Here is a 21,006-nt window from a genome sequence, read left to right as displayed (position 1 = left end):
TCGAAGCTTTCAAGCTTCTCCCTTCTGGTTATTCACGAAATATATAATAGGTTATTGTGAACTATAGTCATCCCACTGTGCTATAGAATACCAGAAGTTATTATTTCTGTGTTTTGGTACTGATTATCCAACCTCACCCTCTTTACCCTCTCCTCATACCCTTCACAACCTCTAAGATACTACTTTATATTCAGATGAACTTTCTTATTTATTTGCTTAATTAATTAATTAATTTTGGTATTGGGGATTGAATCCAGGAACACCCTATCACTGAACTTCATCCCCATTCTTTTCTATTTTTTATTTTGAGACGGGGATCTCGCCAAATTGCCGAGGCTGGCCTCAAACTTGTGACCCTCCTGCTTCAACCTTCAAGTCACTGGATTTATAGCTGGGTACATCACTGCACCCAGCTGGACTTTTAAAAATATATCCACCTATAAGAAAAACATGTAACATTTGTCTTTCTGTGTCGTGATTTACTTCACTCAATATGTCCTCTAGTTCCATCCATTTTGTCATAAATGATAGGATATCAGTTTTTTATGGCTGAATGATATTTTGTAATATGTACGTACCACATTGTCTTTATCAATTCATCTGCTGGCAGGCATCTAGGTTGGTTGCATATCTTACTATTGTGAATAGTGTAGCATTAAACATGAGCATGCAGGTATCTTTTTGGTACTCTGATTTCATCTCTTCTGTTTACATACCCAGAAGTGGGATAGCTATATCATATGGCAGATCTATTTTTAAGTTTTTGAGGAACCTCCATACTGTTCTCCATAATGGCTGTACTAATTTGCATTCCCACCAACAGTGTATGTGAGTTCCCTTTTCTCCATGTCCTCATTAGCATTCCTTAATTTTTTGTCTTTTTTATAATAGCCATTCTAACAGGGTTGAAATATCTCATTGTGCTTTTGATTTGCATTTCTCTGACACCAACAAGTGTAAGCACTTTTTCATAAATTTGTTGATCATCTGAATTTCTTCACCTTCCACCAATCTGCCCAACATCACAGCTATATCATGCCGCTGATCACAGTTATCATGTTCCATCCATGCCCAAGAGCATATAATTCTTGAGCTCCTACTGAGCATCATCCCACTGGCCCAATATTTTCATTTTTCCCATATAACTGTGTTCAAATTAACCATTCATCCCTGACTCTCAACCAGAAACCATTTCCCATGCTTTCTCCCAAGGCCATTACTATTTTTCTGTCAATTCAAATCCACTGTCCCTCAGGAGTACGTTCAGGCCTCTCGTCCACTCCCAAGTACCATTCCTTAATTGTCCGATCATTGACTATGAGGCCAGGGACCAGCTCTGACACTGTCTTTGAATTCTCCATTGAAGCTATTATCATAGTAGAGCCCAATGATAATTGAATCAAAGAAAATGTGCTGGAAAGAATTATGGATGATATCACTTACAAGTAAGAAGTTTTTGTTTTTGTCATTTATTTTCCTGCTCCTTACTCCTTTCCATTCTCTCCACCCACCACAGACCCATATATCACTAACAAAGGACTTGGTTTAGGGCAGCCCATCTTTCTCTGAAGTAAGATTCATGAGCCTTCCCACTGCTAGACAAAATACAGCAAAATCACACATGTCAATTTTTAAAACCTAGAGAAGTTTCCTCTCACCTGAACACAGAATTGACTTTGCCTCTTGCTTTCCATTCCCCCACAAAAATCTCAACTATTTTCCTTCCTTCCCTCCTGTGCTCCCTCCTAAAATAATGACATTTCCAGAAACCAGATTCATTTGATTTAAGCAACTCACAGTGAGCTATGTTTCCTGTCAAACTGAGGACCTTATGGTCATAAAGGGCAAGCAGAGAATGCACAGCAGTAAACCGTGAAGCAGCGAGGGGAGCATGGACTTGAACAATACCGAAAAGATGAGAGTAGTGAGGGCAAATGAAACAAACTCTGAACGTGTGCATGCGCGCACACACACACAGAGGCAAGGCTGCATGGTGAAATCTGCTATTCTTAAAGTCAAGTCCACTGTACCTTGTTTCCATTCACCATATGGGTGTATCTGGGTACTTATTATACCAACTGCAGATTTCCACCACATCTATGGAAACAGGATGCATCGTGGGAGGAAGTTAGGTGACTAGATTTATAGTAGCCAGAAATAAAATGCAGAGGGGAAGGAAGACTAGAAGCAAGTAATCATCCAAAATCTCTTGGTATGGGCCACATGAGATAGAGCTTAGAAAGTGAACCCTGGGGTCAGAGAATCCTGAATTTGAGTCCTGGCTCAGCTTAGAGACGGTCTCTCTCTAAGCTTCACTTGCCTTCCTATATCTGTAACTTGCCCAAGGTCACAGAGCTAGAAACTGAAAAAGGGTAAGACTCAATGGAAGAGAGAGAGAAAAAACAGAGAAGAAGAGAAAAATCCAGCATTGAAATTATTAAAGAAATTCTAAACGCATGCCCATTAAAGAATACAAAAGCATAAGAAGTAAGTACTAGGAAAAAAGAACATCTTATGACATTCACAAAACTATATAGATATACAAGTTCATATCTGAACAACTCAAGAGGACAAGCTGTAAAAAGATACACTAAGAAATTTAGTAAGGTGGCTGGCAGTAAGTAAAAATGACTTTCCTCTAAATAATAATCACCTCTAAATAATAATAATCACTTGGAAATAATGATGAAAACAAGATACTAGTGGGAAAAATAATGGAAGCATAAAAACAGATGAAATATCTAAGATTAATCTCAATAGTAGGACCTATGGGGCAGGGGAACCTAAATACTTTGCTTAGGGAAATAAAATAAGGATTGCATATTCAAGTAAATGTATCTTATTCATGGACACCGGCTGGGGAAATAGCTCAGTTGGTAGAGTGCTTGCCTCACATGCACAAGGCTCTGGGTTCAATCCACAGCATCTCACACACACACAAAATAAAAATAATAATAATAAATAAATAAATTAGTGCAATTCAAATTTTAAAATCTTAACAGGAATCATATGAACTTATAAAAAAAACTACCTCAATTATACCTGAGTAAAAAATACGGCAGAACAGCAAAGAAAATTCTTACAAAGAAACAGTTACTGGCCCTATCACATACTATAAAACTACAGTAGCTGAAACAGTAGGGCTTTGGAATAAGATTAGTGAGAAGAACCTATGGAAGAAAAGCAGGCCTTCCAAAATAGACCCACAGGCAAAGGCTTATCTAGTGTGGACACCTTGGCATTTCAAATGGGGTGGGGTTGTTTTTGTTTTTGTAATGAAGAAATGGCAGAAAGCACAGGTCTCCAATTCACCATATTTCTTTAAAAATTACAGAAGGGCTGGGGATGTGGCTCAAGCGGTAGCATGCTCGCCTGGCATGCGTGAGGCCCGGGTTCGATCCTCAGCATTACATACAAACAAAGATGTTGTGTTCGCCGAAAACTAAAAAATAAATATTAAAAAATTCTCTCTCTCTCTCTCTCTCTCTCTCTCTCTCTCTCTCTCTCTCTCTCTCTCTCTCTCTCTAAAAAAAAATACGGAAAGTTACCAAAAAGTTAAATCATAAAAATACTAGATGAAAATATCTTGGGCTGCAGGCATCAGGACACAAATGTTCAAAAGTCGTGAAAGAAAAAAACATGATATCTATTAAATGATGATTTCCAAACTGTATGTAGAAAAAAATTTAAAACATGAACATAAGCGAAGTCAAAAGACAAAACATTGGGAAAATATTTGCAATAGACATGACAGATAAGCTCTGCATTACACGTTACATAAGGTATCTACTGACAGGTATGACCTGAGTGGGGAAGGAGACAGTATTGTTAAAAACAATTTGCTACATGATGCTATTTTTATTTAATAAATATGGTTTAGTTTTTTACTAGCATAAAACAATAGTAATCATTTAGTAATTGCTATCTGGGGTATCTAACAAATTTACCCAAAATTCAGCACTTAAAACAACCAACACTTAAGTTCTCTTGATTTCAGTGGGTCAAGAGCATTTCAGCTGAATGGGTCCAGCTCAAGTCCTCTCATGGCTCTGCAGTCCTGCTGTCAGCTGGGGCTTCAGTCCTCAAAAGCTGGAAGACACTCTTCCCAGGTCACTGACATGGTTGGCGGGCTCAGTTCCTCACTGGTTGTTGACCACGACCTCAGTTCCACCTGGGCCTTTCCACAGGCTGGCTGAGTGTCCTTTCAGCATAACAGAGTGAAAGAGAGAACCCAGCATGAAGCCACAGTCTTGACAAAACCTAATCTCAGAAGAAGTGACATGCCATCACTTCGGCAGTGTTCTATTCTCCTATTCTGGAAGTGAGTCATTGCACTCAAAGGGAGAGGATGAAACAAGGGCACGAATACCAAGAGGTAAGGATCATTAGGGGCCATCTCGAGGCTGTGCATCACTGTGCATAATGCACACACGTGTGTACACACACACACACACACACACACACACACACACACTAAGGATCTACAACCTTATACATACAGAAGCTCAAATACAGTAGGATGGCTAAACATTCAGCCCTTGTTTATGCCTGCCTGCTGTCCTGGCATAATTATAGTATTTAACCTTAAGAACCCTAGTTTGAATAATAAGCTATCCTCTGAAAAGGAAAGCATCTGGAAGGATACACATCAAAACATCAGCATTGTTTATCTCTAGGAAATAACACGGAGGAGCCTTTTGTGTTGGTTAATATCCTTGCATACAGCTTTAACTTTTACCATAAGAACGCATTGTTTTATTTTTAAAATGCACACTGTATCTCTAGGTTATCTTTCTGAATAACTGAAAAGATTATCACATAGGCTCCATTTCAGAAACAGTGTCTAAAGCCAAGAGAAAAATCCCTGGGGATTTCAGCAATGGAGAGAAATAAAAGAACTTCCTTTTTGGGTAGCACAGAAAAAGAAAAAAAAAATCCGTATGTGGTTGGTTGTTCCACTCCAGGTTCCCACAGTGGTGCAGGTTTTAGTTCCTCTGACCATAGCATGGTTGATGTCTTTTCTTGGCATCTGTCTCACAGATATAAAGAACAGGTAAGCACATGGGCCAGGATAGCCAGGGAGTTAGGAGAGCAAATGGATCCTAAAGATAAGCCACTGGGATGAATCAGAGATGTGAGGCAGACACAGAAAGGAAAGAGACACCCTCCCCCGCCAAGTGGACTCACTGCTTTCTTTGTAGGACCCTTGAGGAGTGGTTGCTAGAAGCAGCCCTGACATGAACAACAGTGAAATAGAAGGAAGTGCTAACTCCCCTTCATAGTCTGAAACTTTATCATTTGAGATTCATTCCTTTGTGTTAAGATGTTGCACTGGAACTGGGAGCAATAGTGCATGCCTATAATCCCAGCAGGAGACTGAGGCAGGAGGCTCACAAGTTCAAGGCCAGCCTCAGCAACTTATTGAGGTCCTAAGCAACTCAGCACAACCTGTCTCAAAATCAAAAAGGGCTGCGGATATAGTTCAATAGTAAAGCATCCTGGGTTCAAGCCCCAGTCCTCTCAACCAACACACACACACAAAGACTTTGACTGAATACCTAAATGTGAATACTTGGTCTAGGATGGAAAGGTAGTTTGTGCACTCTAAAGCCAGACAGATCGTTTACTAACAATTTAACTCTCAGCAAGGTCCTGAAGTTCTTTGTGCTTCTGTTTCCCCACCAATGAAAGGATCATCTTATAGGGCTGCTATGATGATGTTAGTACCAATAAAGGTACTTAAAAGATGAGCTAAACACCTAGTAAGCATGCATTAGATGCTAGCTCCTAGCATCACTGACCATCTAAATGGCCATAAGCAAATAATTATAGCCTGTTTCTTTGTAAAATAAGGACAATAACATCCTTTCCATTTTTTTTTATATTTGCTAAATGATAACACCACATAGAGTTCTTAAAACAGTGCATGGCATATGGCAGACACAAAGTAATAACAACTATATCACTAAAAATATCACAGTGTTAAAAAATGAGCTGATCTTAAAGTGTAGGGTTAGACTGACTGATAACTGTGCATGAAAACATCTAGCATGGTGCTTGCACATAATTGGTGCTCAGTAAATGTTAATTAAATCTGAACTTAATTTACCGTGTCAAATCTCCATTTTAAAAGTTAAAAGAGAATTTTTGGATCATAAGTTTTCAATCTTCAAACCTGATACACTAGGAGCAATCTTCTGGCTTCTTTATTGTTTCTATCCTTGTGTAACAGGATTTTCAGTGGGATTTTATGCTGGAATTATGACTTCGGTTCAAAGCTGAAGATGTGCTACTGGGGACCCCCATAGGAGTTAAAAGAGCTGCTAACTATGCAGGGCTTGTGAAGGGAACTCGTGAGCAGCCCAGTCCCACTAACTCCATGACCCTCAGCCCTGAGCAACAGGAAGGAATAACCGCAAGCAAGAGGAACTGTCTGAGGAGTGGAGAGGACCCCAGAGAATCAACATTGGGAGGTGTGTGACTCTCATGCCCCAGCTGGCTAGGAGATGTGTAGTCTGCTCCCAAGCTTCCTGAGTAAGAAGAAAAGGAAACAGGAAGGAATTAGCAGTAAGAGACAGACTATAAATGGTGAGAAAACAGTACAAGACATTCATGGTAAACCCCCTGAACAGGCAGTCAGGGCTCAGACATCTTGTTTGTAATGGGAAACCTTGTCCTCCTACTTGAGATGAAACTGAACTTGAGCATTTCCTATTCCTGGAGCCTACAGGGACCTTTAAGAAACAGTGCACAATGACTGAGCTTTGAGAGGGAACAGAACTCTTATCCGGGGGTAACTGTAATAAATCTTTCCCCTTTTATATGGAGTTACTGAAAGCACATGAAAAGAGAATACAAATAGAAAAAGGGAAATGGAGGGAGACCTCATAGGCCAGCAACTGGAGGGGCACATCTTCGATGGCAAAATGGCAGCAGGCTACCACAAGCATCTGGCTTTTATATGGCCTTAGCAGAGCCAGGTCATGGAGGTGCTAGTTACTTTCAGAGGGCCCTCTTGGCAGGCAGCACCAGGGAATGGAAGTTTAGGGTGCTGCGGAAGGACAGGTGGGTATCCTTCAATTACAATCAAGGATCCATTATGAGGTCGATATATGCAAGTATCCTATCTCTTGAAGTTCAGAAAACCACCCAACTTCAGGGCAAGTCATCTCTTTACTAGTTTTCTAAGAGGTGCCAAACCAGAGAACCAATCCCCCATTCTCAAACCGAAGCACTGCAAGGAAAGACTGGGAGAAAAGATCAGCCATGGAATGCCATGTCTTATGGTGAGGCTCTGGCCTTTCCACGCCCATGGAAAGGGAGGCAAGGGCTCTCCTTCCCCAAGAAGACCACCAGCCACGTGAAGGGGGCAGCGGGTCAGAGTCGAGCTGAAATCTGCAGTCCCCAGCCATGGGTATGCACCTCCTCCTTGTGCAGTCTGAAGCCACAGCTCCCAGAAGGGGACAGAATGTGGCTCCACGGCAGAGAACACCCTTCCTACTCTCACTGCAAACCCTGCAAAGACCCCGGGGAGCCTGAGCAGGAACAGACAGAAGACACAAGAGGCTCCACGGAGCTTCCAAACAACACAACTGAGCCAAGTGCCAGAATGGAGCTGTCCCAACAATCAAGATGGATAAAATAATAAAATCTGGCCAAGTTGTTGAGAGATCCGTTAGGACCAGCTATGTGGGGAATGGGGGCCAGGAGGTAGATCTGAGGTGGCACAGTTACAGCAGTTATAAGGAAGAAATAAAATGTCCTGCTCTTTTTATCCCTAACACTCAGTTCAGAACTTCCACAGTCTCAGCCAGCCCTCCCCTTCCTTTCCTTTATGACTGCAGGGTGGCTGGTCAGAGGGAGAAGAGTTGCTTACAAAGTGTGCAATCCTATCCAAGCCAGTCTGCCACTCAGGCGCTTTGATTCTACCAGTAATTGAGCTTTGCTTTCCCCCATGGGCTCGTGTATCTTCCAGCAACGTTTTAAAGTGCTTTCCCTCTCTAACATTTCACATGTTGTGTGGGTTAGCATGAGTTAGAAGGCGTTAGACCACTAAACGGGGATACTTAGTCCAGACCGCTAAAACAGACCTCCTGCCTCACAATCTTGATGCAGGCTTAACATCGAATGGGCCAGGGGAGTCACTTGGGCCCTTTCTGGACTGTACCAAATACACACATAAATGGCTAAATTCTAAAAGTGAACATAATCCTATGTTTGTTTTTTCTTCCATTAAAAAAGGTGAGAACCAGGCACAGTGGTGCAGTCTATCATCGTCCAATGACAATGGGAGTTTGAGGCAGGAGGTTCGCAAGTTCAAGGCCAGTCTTGGTGTCTTGTTTTATTAAAAACTTATTTGTGGGCTGGGGATGTGGCTCAAGCGGTAGTGCATGCGTGCGGCCCGGGTTTGGTCCTCAGCACCACATACAAACAAAGATGTTTTGTCGGCTGAAAACTGAAAAATAAATATTAAAAAATTCTCTCTCTTCTCTCTCTCTCTCTCTCTCTCTCTCTCTCTCTCTCTCTCTCTCTCTCTCTCTCTCTCTTTAAAAAAAACTTATTTGTTAAAAAAATAAAAAGGGGCTGGGGATATAGCTCAGTTGGTAGAGTGCTTGCCTCGCATGCACAAGGCCCTGGGTTCAATCCCCAGCACCACAAAAAACAAAAAGGACTGAGGATGGAGCCCTGTGATAGAGTGTCCCTGGGTCCAATCCCCAGTACTGTAAAAACAAACAAACAAAAAAAAAATCTGAGAGACTGGAGAACATTGCTGCTCCTCTGTGACGTGCGCTGGGTGCTTGCATGTTCCACGGGGACGAGGCCCCTCCTGGCTGAACACTATACTCTCTGCAAGTAGCGCTGTATTCTGCACATAGAAAGCACTGAATACATATTTGCTGAACAAAAGATTGAATGAGGGGGTGAATCTGTAAATTGGCAGTGAGTTTTACATAGCCTTCACATTAGGCAATAATAAACAAACAAGACAATCCTTAAAAGTATTCAGCTGTCTGCTGAGCTTTTGGACAATCTCATTTTCGTTCATCCAACAAATATTTATTAGACACTTAGTAAGACTCCTGTATTCAGTCAACTTATCCCTGTGACAAACACCCAAGAAAAACAACCTCGGGATCGAACAACAGTCCCTACTAGAGAGAGAAAGACTGATTTGGGCTCATGGTTTCAGAGGTTTCAGTCTATGGTTGACTGGCCGAATGGCTTTGGACTTGCGGAAGGCAGAATACGATGGCAGAAGAGCGTGCAGAGAAGATGCTCAGCTCATGGCAGTCAGGAAAGTGGGAAGGACAGAAAAAAATATCTTCCTGGCCATGTCCCAGTGACCTCAACGAGGCCCCGCCTCCTGCAGTGTCTTCTATCTCCCAACAATCCATTCCAATTAATTTTTAAATTTTTTTTTTTAGTTGTTGGGGGATGTTTACTGAATTTATTTACTTTTTGTGTGGTGCTGAGAATCGAACCCAGTGCCTCATACATGCTAGGCAAGTGCTCTACCACTGAGCTACAACCCAGCCCCCCATTCCAATTACTAATCCATCAAATGGATTAATCCACTGATGAGGTCAGAGTCTTCATGATCCTGTCAACACTATCTAAAAGCCCCACCTCTGAATACTGCTGCCTTGGAGACTGACCGCTCACTTCAGCACAGGAGAATTTGAGGAACACTTCATATCCAAACCAAAACAACTATGATCAGAAACATATAGGAGACTCAATTTCTGGTCCCCAAACACCAGAGACACAAAGTAGATAGTCATTTCATACAGGTGCAGGAGAGCAGGTCACAGGATAGTGATGGTGGAGGCCAATGGCATCACAATCACCAATACACGACCTCTAAATGCTGACCCAATTAGACATCATCATGAGATTTTTATCCCACGTGGATCCTCCGCCAGGTAGACAGGATCTGTTCCCAATTCATGCTTAAGACCTCTAATCAATAGGAGAATGACAACAAAAATCACAGAGTCACCAAACACAATGCTTCTGCTTCAAGACATTTTTCTCTTCCTTGAAATCTCAACCTTATGATAAAGTAAAAGTTGATTTTCCTCTTCAAATAGATTTATTTAATTGCTTAAACCCTATAGAAATGATGGAAATGGTATTTTTAAGGCATTGCTTTTTAAGTGTTGATGGAATCATGCTAACCATCAGCAGCACCGTAATAAAGAGGACAACCATGAAGGGTGCAGGGACTCGAGCTGCTGCCCTACCTGAGTTCCCATCGCATGTCTCCACAAAGCTCCGCGAAGGGACTCTGCCACAGAGCACCTCCAGTCATGGGAACCTTTCTCAGCTGCCTTGACCTCTTGAAAATTCATCCAGGGGGAATTTCATCATTTAATGTTAGTAATCATTGTGTATTTGCATTTATGCAATCACTATCCATTCCTTTGAAAGGGGAAAAAATCCCAAATCCAGCCTTAGCCAAACTCTGGGATTTTCTAAGAACAACAAAAGCCAGTTATAAGAATTGATGATTCAATGAAAACAAGACTGTCAAGAAACTAGTTATAAAAATTAATACTAAGAAAATAAACAGGTGAGTGTTCAAGATACCCACAAAGGAATGTTCATCACATCATTATTTGTAAAAGTGAGAAACTATGACAATATAAATATCCAAAAACAGTGATTAAAATTTCATCAATCCTCACAATAGATAATCTTACAGCCATTAAAAAGGGATGCTATAATGAATATGTAACAACAAATCCCACCATTATGTTCAATGATAATGGACCGATAAGAAATATGCTGGGGGTGGGGGGTGATTATGTAGATCTACAGATACTATTACTAAAAAAAAAAGTAATGTACTATCAAATTCATAATAGTTTTGTTTTATTTACACACACAGTGGGCATTGAATGTCTGCAAAATCATACTAAAATATTAGTGACATTTGTTAAGTATCAATTACCTTTTTTTAAAAAAAAAAGTGTTGCTTTTACCCCTGAAATGCCTGTTATGAGATGCCCATTATGAAAAAGCAGACCTCTTTAAAGGGTCTTTTTTATTTTTCTACACTCAGCTATTCACCAGTTACATGGAGGTATCTTTAAGGGAAAAAAATTAATATGCAAATTTGTCAGTAGCATGAATAATCTTTTTAAGAAAGTAATTTGTTCCATATGGTATCATGTTGCAAAAAAAACTCACAATAATTATTTTCCAAAATAAAAATCAGAAAGCTATTTTATCACAATTAAAAATTACATGAGAAAATGCCAGCAAGGTAATTTTGAGTGAATAAAACAGAATATAAAGTTATATGTCCAAAAGACACACAATGTAGAAACATACACACAAGGGACAGTGTTTACAATGAGCACTTCTGATGGGATTTTGGGAGTTCCCTCTCCTTTTTTTACTGCATTTTAAAATTTTCCATCGTAAATAGGTATTATCCCCCAACCAGACAAGTCATGCTATAAAATTTTTAAATGAACACTGGGGCATAAAATCATGTATATATTTATGATGTCAATAATTGAAAGGAGCGCTTTTGTTTAAAGGACCCTATTAGGAGCACCTGGAATCTCTCGCAGTGTGTTCTGTTACTAAAACCCTGAAAAATGGGCGATGGGTGGCTCTGAATCATTTCAGCTTCCTCCTGGCACCTAATTAAAAGAGTGACAGCCCTTATGGTCCTCTCATGCAATGCCACAGCTAGAAGACAGTTCAACAGAAAGGGGAAACAATCCATTGCTCCAAAACTAGTTAATTATCCAAAACAGACAAACTCTAACCCTCGGAACCCCACATCACTCAGTTTCTGATTGATTGAACTCATGTGGCTGGAATAGACTGGATTTTATAAAGTCGGGGACCCTGTCTCCTATCTATCACTGTGTCTGCAGCACCTGCTGGAGAGTGAGCGTTCAGGAAACGTGGCTGAATGAGTGCATGGCCAGGTGGTCCCCAGGCTGTGCTCTCTTCCTTAAAATCCTGCAGGACACATTCCAGCACCCTTGGTACTGATGCTGTGGAAGAGGAGGGCATGTCAGGAGGTCATGTTTCATTTTCAGAGATGCTTTTAATGACAGTACAATTATAGCACAGAATGTTTCCCAAGACATGGCTTTTCTCCTCATTATGGATTAATAATTAGCCATTAGTCAGACCTAATTCTCCCAAAGTAACTATTGATACTCACAACTAAGGCTCAGAAAGGCCAAAATATTGTTCAAGGTCACCAAGTTTATATATGACAGACTTAGGATCAGAACCTGATTCTCGGGGGCCCCCAAATCCAGTCCCTTTCCAGGTAGGAATAAGCACCCTGTCATCTCACCCAGCCAGATGAGGATGGCTCTAGCTTCGATGTTATTGTAATCACAAACCCATGAAGTGAGTTAGCATATACCTTTGCTTTGTCATTTTTCAGGTGACAAAGCAAAGGTACAGAGAGGTTAAGCAACTTGCCCATTGTCACACAGCTCCCAATAGAGTGAAATTGTAATGAAAATCTACAAATTATTGTATTTTACTAAAAACCTATCAACTTGATTATGAGAGACAATGTTAATGATATATAGTCAGCATTACTTCCATGATGATTCACAACCTTATCAAAAAATAAACAGGCCACATACTCTAAACTAACATAAATAATTATTCAATTGATCCAAGCATTTTCCTAAAACATTCCTCTCTTAAATGAAGACTAATAGGCTCTCAAGTTCAAAAAAAAAAAAAAGCCCACTGCAATATTTCACTGGAATATTTCACTGGGGGACACACCTGCACATGTGGACCCCACACCCTATATCCAGATTCCTTGCACAGCCTCTCCTCCCTTGGAGAAAATCCCTTGGCCATTCCTTGGATGGAAGACTGCACTCCAGCAGGGCAAGCCACCCTCAGAGGGAAGGACATGAAATGCCCCCACAGAGGTGGGCAGGTTATAGAAGTGGGCTTGAGTCATTCAGGAAGGTAATTCCAGTGTCCAGAAAGGCCTCACGGATACCACTGAAAAGTACTGAGACTCAGGAGAGCCCCCAAAAGTATAAGGCACAGAGCTTGAAGTATGCTTGCCGAGGCTTGAGGACAGGGCCCTGACGGAAACACCTGTCACATAAACTTTCAATGGAGGCAGCTGTTCAGAGCCAATATCCTAAAATTCATCCCTTCATGACCCTTCCCTAACCCAGACCTGATACCGGGCACAGTTCATTCGCTGCTCTTCTGGGAGGGGGCAATTCCTACACAGACACCTTCTATCTCTGGTCCAAGCAAACTACAGCGCATAGTTTTCAAACGCAGCTATGAACTGCATGTAGGGTCAGGGGTTTTAAGTCCTGTCAACTGGATGGGCTTTATTACTCTAAAGCAGTGACTCTAGACCAGGGGCATTTCTGACCCCCCGAGGGAAATTGCACTAGGTCTGAAGACCTATCAGGAAGGCTCATTTAGTGGACAGAAGCCAGGGATTCTAGAACGCACAAGAACATTCTCTACCTACAGGAGAGCTTTCCACAACAAAGACTCTCCAGCCCAGAAGGACAGAAGCATTGGGACGAGGAAACTGCTGAAGAGGAAGGGCTCTTTTCCTCCTCTGGTCTCTCATACTGCCACGCACAGTGCTGGGAACACAGCAGGTTCTCCTTACATATCTGCTCATTGACCATCTGGTTCCATGCCTTTCTAGAACTTTCATTCATGTGATAACTAAACTAAGTGTGCCAGGAACCATGAGAGGCTACAGAGGTGCACAAAAGGAAGGAGCTGCAGTCCCTGTGGTAGCAGAAGCTGGCATACAATTTAGCAGGAAGAGACAAATAAACCGATACTTTTAACCCAGCACGAAATAAAGCACCTGCCACTACCAGAGATTTGGATATTTTTCTATTTGTTGTCTGACTCTTCTCATTATCCTATAAATTCCAAACCAAGCAAGAATTTTGTTACGTTCACTACCACAGTCCCAGAATCCTCTCCAGTAAAAGCAGTAGATGCACCGTTTTGTTATTTTGCATAAAAGCAAGAAATGCAATAATATGTACATGGCATAAATGAACTGAAGAGAAGCTTCTAGGGAGGGAGCAGAGTTCACGTGGCTAGAGTACTAATCGTATGCTGGAAACAGCTCTGAGCCTTTTTGAACATGTTACCTAATCTTATTCTTGTAGCAATCCTACAAGAAGCCACCCTTCTTGAGGAAATGGACACTGAAAGCCAACTTGCTCAAGAGCCCAACAAGTGGTAGAATAAGGATGTGAGGACACCTAACCTTGGGCCTTTGCTCTTATCCAGCATGATGCACTGTCAAGAGATGAGCAGAAACTGGCCAGGGGAAGGGCAGGAAAAAGTGGCCTTGGAGTGAAGGAATTCCAGGAAATGAGCAAAATCAAGACAGTCTGGCCTATTTCAGGAACTATAGGGAGTCTGATATTACTAAAGTATAGAAAGGAAAAGTGATGAAAGATGATGTCGGAGAAAAAGAAATGAGGGCCAGATCATATGTGATACGCGCAACAATGTGTCATTTACCCAAGATTATCAGGGAGCAAACATGAGGTTTAAATTGAATAGCTCCAGGCTGGAAACCCAACTCCATCATTTTGGTTCATGGGTCTCTGAACTTCCACATCCTCATTTATAACAAGGAACATACCATAAACCGACATCATAGAACTGCTCTGGGGACAGAAGAAAACGTGTTTAAGTGATTAGAAGTGGGCCTGACACATTTTATGTCCTATAAATGTCACTGATAGATTTGTGCTATTATGATCCTTGGTAAAGTTTTTTTTCCACATTTGTAAATATGCAACATAATCATAGCTAATTTTCTTAAACATCAAAGCTTCTTAAATTGTTGTTTTCCTAATCTATTGTTTCAAAGTAAACTCCACAAATCTCTAACTGAGAAACACCAAATTTACAGCTCACATACACAGAAAGCTGCACCTACCTCGCACCTACCTCTCACCCCGTCTGCCCCTAATGCCCTTCTGTTGCCACCAGGGCAGCTGTGACAACATCTGAAGCTTTTAACATCCATGGATTGAAAAGTAGGGAAAGAAAAGAAGCCATGTGAAGACGGAACAGCTTACAGCAGTATTTTGTTGAGAATTTGGACACAGTTACCACCCATTGAGTTAACAAAATTTTTTTAAAAATCATTTTCCTGAATTATCCCTAATTCCCTGTCCCCAGATCTACTGGTAATAGTAATGTGCTGTTCCTGCTGACAGCTGACAGTCAGTACCCGCTGAATAGTTGAATGTTAGTCCATTTTTCATCAGCCATCACTTAAATACATTCAGAGACTGGGACCTGGACCTGGCTTCTTCTTCCTTCCCAGTCTACCACCTTTCTACCAAGGTTTCCATGGGTGACCTGATAACTTTCCACACAGGCAATGTGCCAGCATTTCCAAACCTCTCTGCCTTCACCCTTGCTGTTCTCTCTGCCTGGAACACCCTTTCACCCTCACCTCTTAACACTATCCTTACAAGGCTTAGGACAAGCACCACCTCCTCTCTGAACTCTCATTTCCCTTCCCTGGAGAATTAAATGGCATGTTCTACGAACTTGCCCAGCACTTGGCGCACTATTTCTATGGCTACAATGGCCCCGTATCACACAGAGATGTGACAAGTACCACTCTAGGTGCTTTCTGTATGCTTTCAAGTGGCTTTATTACAAAACCCACTTTGTAAATGGAAAATCCACACTCTGAGAGTTGAACTCACCAGTGATCACATAACTAGAAAGGGACATGACCAGAAATCCAACCATGATCTGACAGTTCCCTAAGTATTTCACCCTGCCATGTGGCCTTTCTTTGATGGCCTATTTCCACTTGATTAAATGTATAACCAATATATAATCCCAATATGGGATTATAGTAAATCTCATTGGACTATTGTAAATCCTTTGGTGGCAGAGACTAGGGCATGTCTATCTTTTATAAATGTGGATAATACCCGTTTATGCAAAGTTCTTGTGGAGATTAAATGTGACAATACATATAAGCACTTACAGTGCCAGACAGATAGTAAGTCCTTAACCATTCGTGGGTTTCACTCTTGCCATTGTTGTTGCCATGTCTGATGCCAAAAATAAAGCCTTGCAAATATACTCAAGCTGAGGCTCCTCTCTGAGGAGGAGAAATGGGTAAGGGTATAATGGGATAAGCAAACGCTGCTTTGATTTGGCATTTCCCACACTACTTGACTAACTACTCGATCTGAAGCAACAAGAGATATGAAAGCTTTGCTTTGGGGTTATCTGATGCCTTAATCTTTCTATCACTATGTGAATACTAGGCAAACTTCCTATCTAGTTCCAAACCCTTGCAGCTTTGTGACTTTCTTACTGCCATTTCTTATGCAGTCTGCTAGGTTCTCATCTGAAAAGTCAATACATAGGTTCTGGGCTAGAAGAAGAAGAAAATCACAGATTTAAATGGAAGTACAAATGGCAAAATGAAATCCAAAGGGGCTAGGGTGTAGTTCAAGGAGAGAGCACTTGTCTAGCATGTGTGAGACCCTGGGTACTGATCCCCAGCACTGCAAAAAAAAAAAAATTATAAATTTAAATCTGAAATCCTGGCAAAAACACTCTTTTGTCTTGATAACATTAAGGCAATACTTCAACTTCCCATGCGTGTTTGTTTGTTTTTGTCAGTCAGCCCCTAGTTAGACCGAAGCTCACTTAGTGGGGGCAGCCTTCCATCCCATACACTCCTATCCTCCCGGCCTAACACATACGTAGCATGTTCTAATCACTTACACTGATGGAGTAACTGAAATATTTCTGTGTGTGTGTGTTTACATCCACACACCTATATATGTGTACATACACATGACATCATTGCACAATTTATAAATAAATGTTCATCTATCTCCACATAGACACATTGTATATTTGTTTACATATATTTCTATTTGTGCAGATATTTCAAACTAGAGAAAGATATTCGTTTGCCAAAGTTATACCTTAATATAATAAATGCTTCTGGCTAACCTGTGTGATACTTAATAGATATATACTACTACCCATATGCTAGTAATTCAGCTGTTTAAAAGAATGAATCTCAATAAGTATTCAAAGTAAAACAAATGTTTGACTTAACAAATATGAAACTTATCTCTCAAAACTCCTATCTCTGTTAATTAAGTGATGTGACTAGGTAGGGTAGGTATGGACAGATATTGTTTCTCTATAAATTCGACAGGCAAAATATTCCAAATTCTCATGAAAAGGCCAGATGTCCTTATTTAGGTTGTAACATACACTGGAAATTTTAATGATTATTAAGACAAACATTTTCTGGGTACAATGTACTGGACACTTGGCATCAATTTTTTTTTAAACTTTATGACAACCCTGCAAGGCAGATGTCATTATCCCTATTTTATAGACAACAAAGCTAAGACTCAAAGAGAGGGTAACTTGCCAAAGATATTCTGCATTTTATCATGTCCTGGCACAGGCAATGTACAAATTCAGGATTCTAACCTGAAGCTCAGATTCTTTCCAATAGGCAATAGTGTCTCTTTCATAGTTTTACAGACACTAATTTTGAGAGATGTGTTTTTAGGTAGTTTTTATAGTGTTGAATTTTAATAAGTAATTCTCGGCATCTAGAAACCAGACTAAATGACAAACACTGAAGATTACTCCAGGCTAAAGACAGCAAGGATCAAATGTGTCTCAGCAACCATCAGTCTGTATTTATCAGAATAGGAAGCCTTTTCCACTTAATTGTGTCCTCTAAAAAGAGTCTATTCTCGAACAGAGCTTCATTATTTCTCCTTCTATATATACAGAAAATGGACCCTTTCATTGCAAACCAATGGGAAGTTCTTAACTCATTTCTGTATATTACTTGGAATAAAGTGCTTCCTGTCTTCAGAGAAAAGAATTGCTAGGTGCTATGCCTTTTGCCTGCTTCTCAGTCCAACAATCAATATTGTGAAGGCGAGAGAAAATTAACCCTGATGTACTTTTAAGGAGAGTGGGGTTATTTTTTAAAACTTAATGATGGTAAAGTTACAAAGGGAAAGGAGTCTTCCTTCCCATTTAAGGAAAACTCAGCTGCCTTCCTCTGGAAGAAATGGCTATATCATCTCTCTGACCTTTCCAGGAGCAGGCCTGAGACAGAGAGAAACCATATATTGAACAAGTTTTTTTTAAAATGAATAGACGCTTCTGGACATTTGTAAGTAATGCAGTGAAAAATGTTTATATTGGCTCTCACCTGGCTAGAACCATCCTCTGAAGAGCAGAGGAAAGCCCTCCTCACTCAGACCTGCACAATCAGAAGAGCCAACTTCAGCATCTTCAGCCCTAGGGACTGAAAGGGAAAGGGACCCCTCCCAGTGATTGAAGTAGTTTGTTCCCTCTGCTGGGGAAGGCAGAAGCAGGCAGCTCTGCCTTTTCTTTCATCTAGCTAGCTACATTATTCCTGCTGCCAGGAACTTATTTTCAGAGCCTTACACTAAAATTCCCCCAAAGGAGGGGAAACTACTAGGCACACAGAGTGCTGATTTCCAACCTGGTTTGGTCTTTTGTTTTCTGATTTCAAGTCCCTATCTAAAGTACATCTCCCATCTTCCAGAAGTATCCACATGTCTAAGCCAAGAAAAGGAGCTGGGAGCTTTGAAGCTTTAAAGTGCTGAAAATTTCAGCACTCACTCTTCAAAGATAATGACCTTGGGTAACTCATCCTTCCAAAGAATCAGTTTGTGGTCTCCATAAGAGGTGAAAATATCTGTTAGTTAGAAAGTTGTTGAGATTTCAACATAACAATTGCAGAGTTCTGGCTCTTAGTAGAAGGTCAGCAAGTGCTCTGTATTTGCCGTGGGTACACTGCGCAAAGAAAGGGGAACCTAGTGGGTGTCCATGTTTTCACTGTCCAAGGTTTGCCCATCACTCTGCATTGATTTATGCCACGAATTGCTCACCTAACCTTGGGAAGACACTTCTTACCTGCTTCTAGTTCGCTTTAGCTTCAAATATCTTCAGAGCCCAAGAAATAAATTCTTATTAAGTACAAAGGACTAAGTTATCCCACCAGTTATGGGCAATTGTTACAACTCAGTCTTGGGAAGAAATGAGTATAGTCTTTACATAGACAAAGCAGGTGTCTGTATCTCTCTTGGGGTAAGAGGTGGGAAATAGACCCTACCTAGTCTCCAAGTCGGGAACAGCACAAAGGGGATTGGAACAAGAAAGCCTGGATGAAAGGAAAGCCTCTGCCAGACGGTCCTTGTCGGGGACCCTGTCCTCAGCGCACCGGGAGGAAAGGACGCTAGAGGGGAGGAGCCCCAAGGGCAGGAGTACCTGAAGATTCTGGCTGCTGTCTGGTTCCTCTTCCACGCTGTGCCCTGTTGCAGCACCCCCTGCACGATCTCCTTTTCGTTGGGCAGCCGGTAGACTGGGAAGATGTAGAGCCAACAGAGGACCACAACGCAGAGGGCACTGGCTCCCACCGGCAGCCGGGTACGCGGGAACTTCCACGCCAGTATGGCCATGGCCCCTCTGGACGTGTGTCGCCGGGCCTGCCCGCAGGGGTTCATCGCAGCCCCGGCGTCCCAAGGATGGGGGCCGGAGCCTCAGTATAACGTTAGGCACAGTGGCAGCGGAGGGTGCCCCCACCGCGGCCCCCCATACACACACACCTTTTGCTTTCTTGCTTGCACAGGCACGCACACTGCTTCGGCCCCCACGGCCCCAAAGGTCAGCACACGGATTTCTGATAATGCAACTTTTTCCAGTATTTCTTTCTATGGGAAGTGGCCGGCAGATAAGTCACGAGCTACAGTCATGGTCGTTCCCTGCAGAAGGTGGGCGCTGGGGGTCTCCAAGAACCGAGAGAGCGGCGGCAGCGAGTCGCTCCTACCAGTTCTATAGCATCACAGTAGCCCTCCGCGAGGGTCCGAGAAAAGGCGCGGCTGGCTCTCAGACATTTGGCTCGCAGCGGCGTCCCCTTCTGAGAGATGCTCCTTCGCCCTTCGCCGCCTCTCCCCGCCTCCTGCGCTGCTGCGCCGCCAGGCACCCCCCCCCCCCAGACGCGCTCTCCGCGCCGCGCCAAGTCCTTGGAAATTTCCACCTCGGCCCGGGACCGCTATCCTGCCCCTGGCTTCTCGGCCTCACCCGCCAGGACCCTCGCTCCCCACCCCTCCCGGAGAAGAAAAGAACTCGGTCTCATCAGTTAATTCAGCCGCGCGCCGCAGCCTTCCGCTGCGCCCCGGACTTCGCAGACAAACGCCCCGGGATTGGTGGAAATCAAGGTCTCCCCCGCCCTCCCCCACCCGCAAAATTGCCTCCTTCGACCAGTTCAGATCCGCGAAGCTCGCCCAGCGCGCGCACCCTTCTCTCTTGCCCTTGTTCTCTGGAGATAGAGGCAGACAATAAAAACAGCAGCTCCCTTAAAAATACATATATATTCCCCGAGTGTGGCAGAAACTGGCTGACATTCCCAGCCCTTCGATGCGCGGCTAGTGGGTCGGGGCTGCTGCTGTCACCCTCCTGTAAGTGGTTGGTTATTGACCCGCAGCGAGTCGCGCGGAAGCCAGCGGAGATTTATTCCTTCCCGGGCCCCTAACCCCATTAACCGGTCCCGTAGCCGCAGATCTAGCAGACATCCAATTTCCGTGCGCGCTTGCGCGCGGGGACACACACACACACACACACACACACACACACACACACACACACACACACACGAAGACACACTCCCCACTCCCGATGCTCACGGGCGCGAGCGAGCGCGCGCATGTGGAGGTGCGTGCACACCCGGTGCTCGCCTCGGCCCTGCAGGGAAAGACATTGCTGCATCCAGATAAGCAGGCGGCTGGTGCCCTAGCACGCAGACCTCGGACGTGAAATGCCTCGGAGGAGGGTTCCCTTCCTCGGTCTTGTAGATTAAAGGACTGTTATTTATTCTTAGCAATGCTTCTCGCTCCCGGAAAGAGCTTCACGGCTCCCTAGACCTTGGAAGAGTGCCTCTCTCCT

The 21,006-nt window shown here is 42.6% G+C and overlaps 1 protein-coding gene across 1 annotated transcript in view; it reads right to left on the bottom strand.

Annotated features, from left to right (window-relative positions):
• St8sia1 (ST8 alpha-N-acetyl-neuraminide alpha-2,8-sialyltransferase 1) overlaps window positions 1-20,250 on the bottom strand; it is a 132,282-nt gene extending 112,032 nt beyond the window's left edge. The window contains exon 1 of the mRNA XM_005328902.4: window positions 19,333-20,250. Coding sequence (XP_005328959.1) covers window positions 19,333-19,568 — 236 coding nt within the window. The 5' untranslated portion in view covers window positions 19,569-20,250. The remainder of the gene's footprint in view (window positions 1-19,332) is intronic.
• Between the last annotated feature and the right edge of the window lie 756 nt (window positions 20,251-21,006).

Source organism: Ictidomys tridecemlineatus, chromosome 6 (genome assembly GCF_052094955.1).
Source record: "Ictidomys tridecemlineatus isolate mIctTri1 chromosome 6, mIctTri1.hap1, whole genome shotgun sequence".
Classification (NCBI taxonomy): Eukaryota; Metazoa; Chordata; class Mammalia; order Rodentia; family Sciuridae; genus Ictidomys; species Ictidomys tridecemlineatus.
The sequence above is the reverse complement of the archived record's forward strand: the minus strand, read 5'-3'. Positions and strand labels throughout refer to the sequence as shown.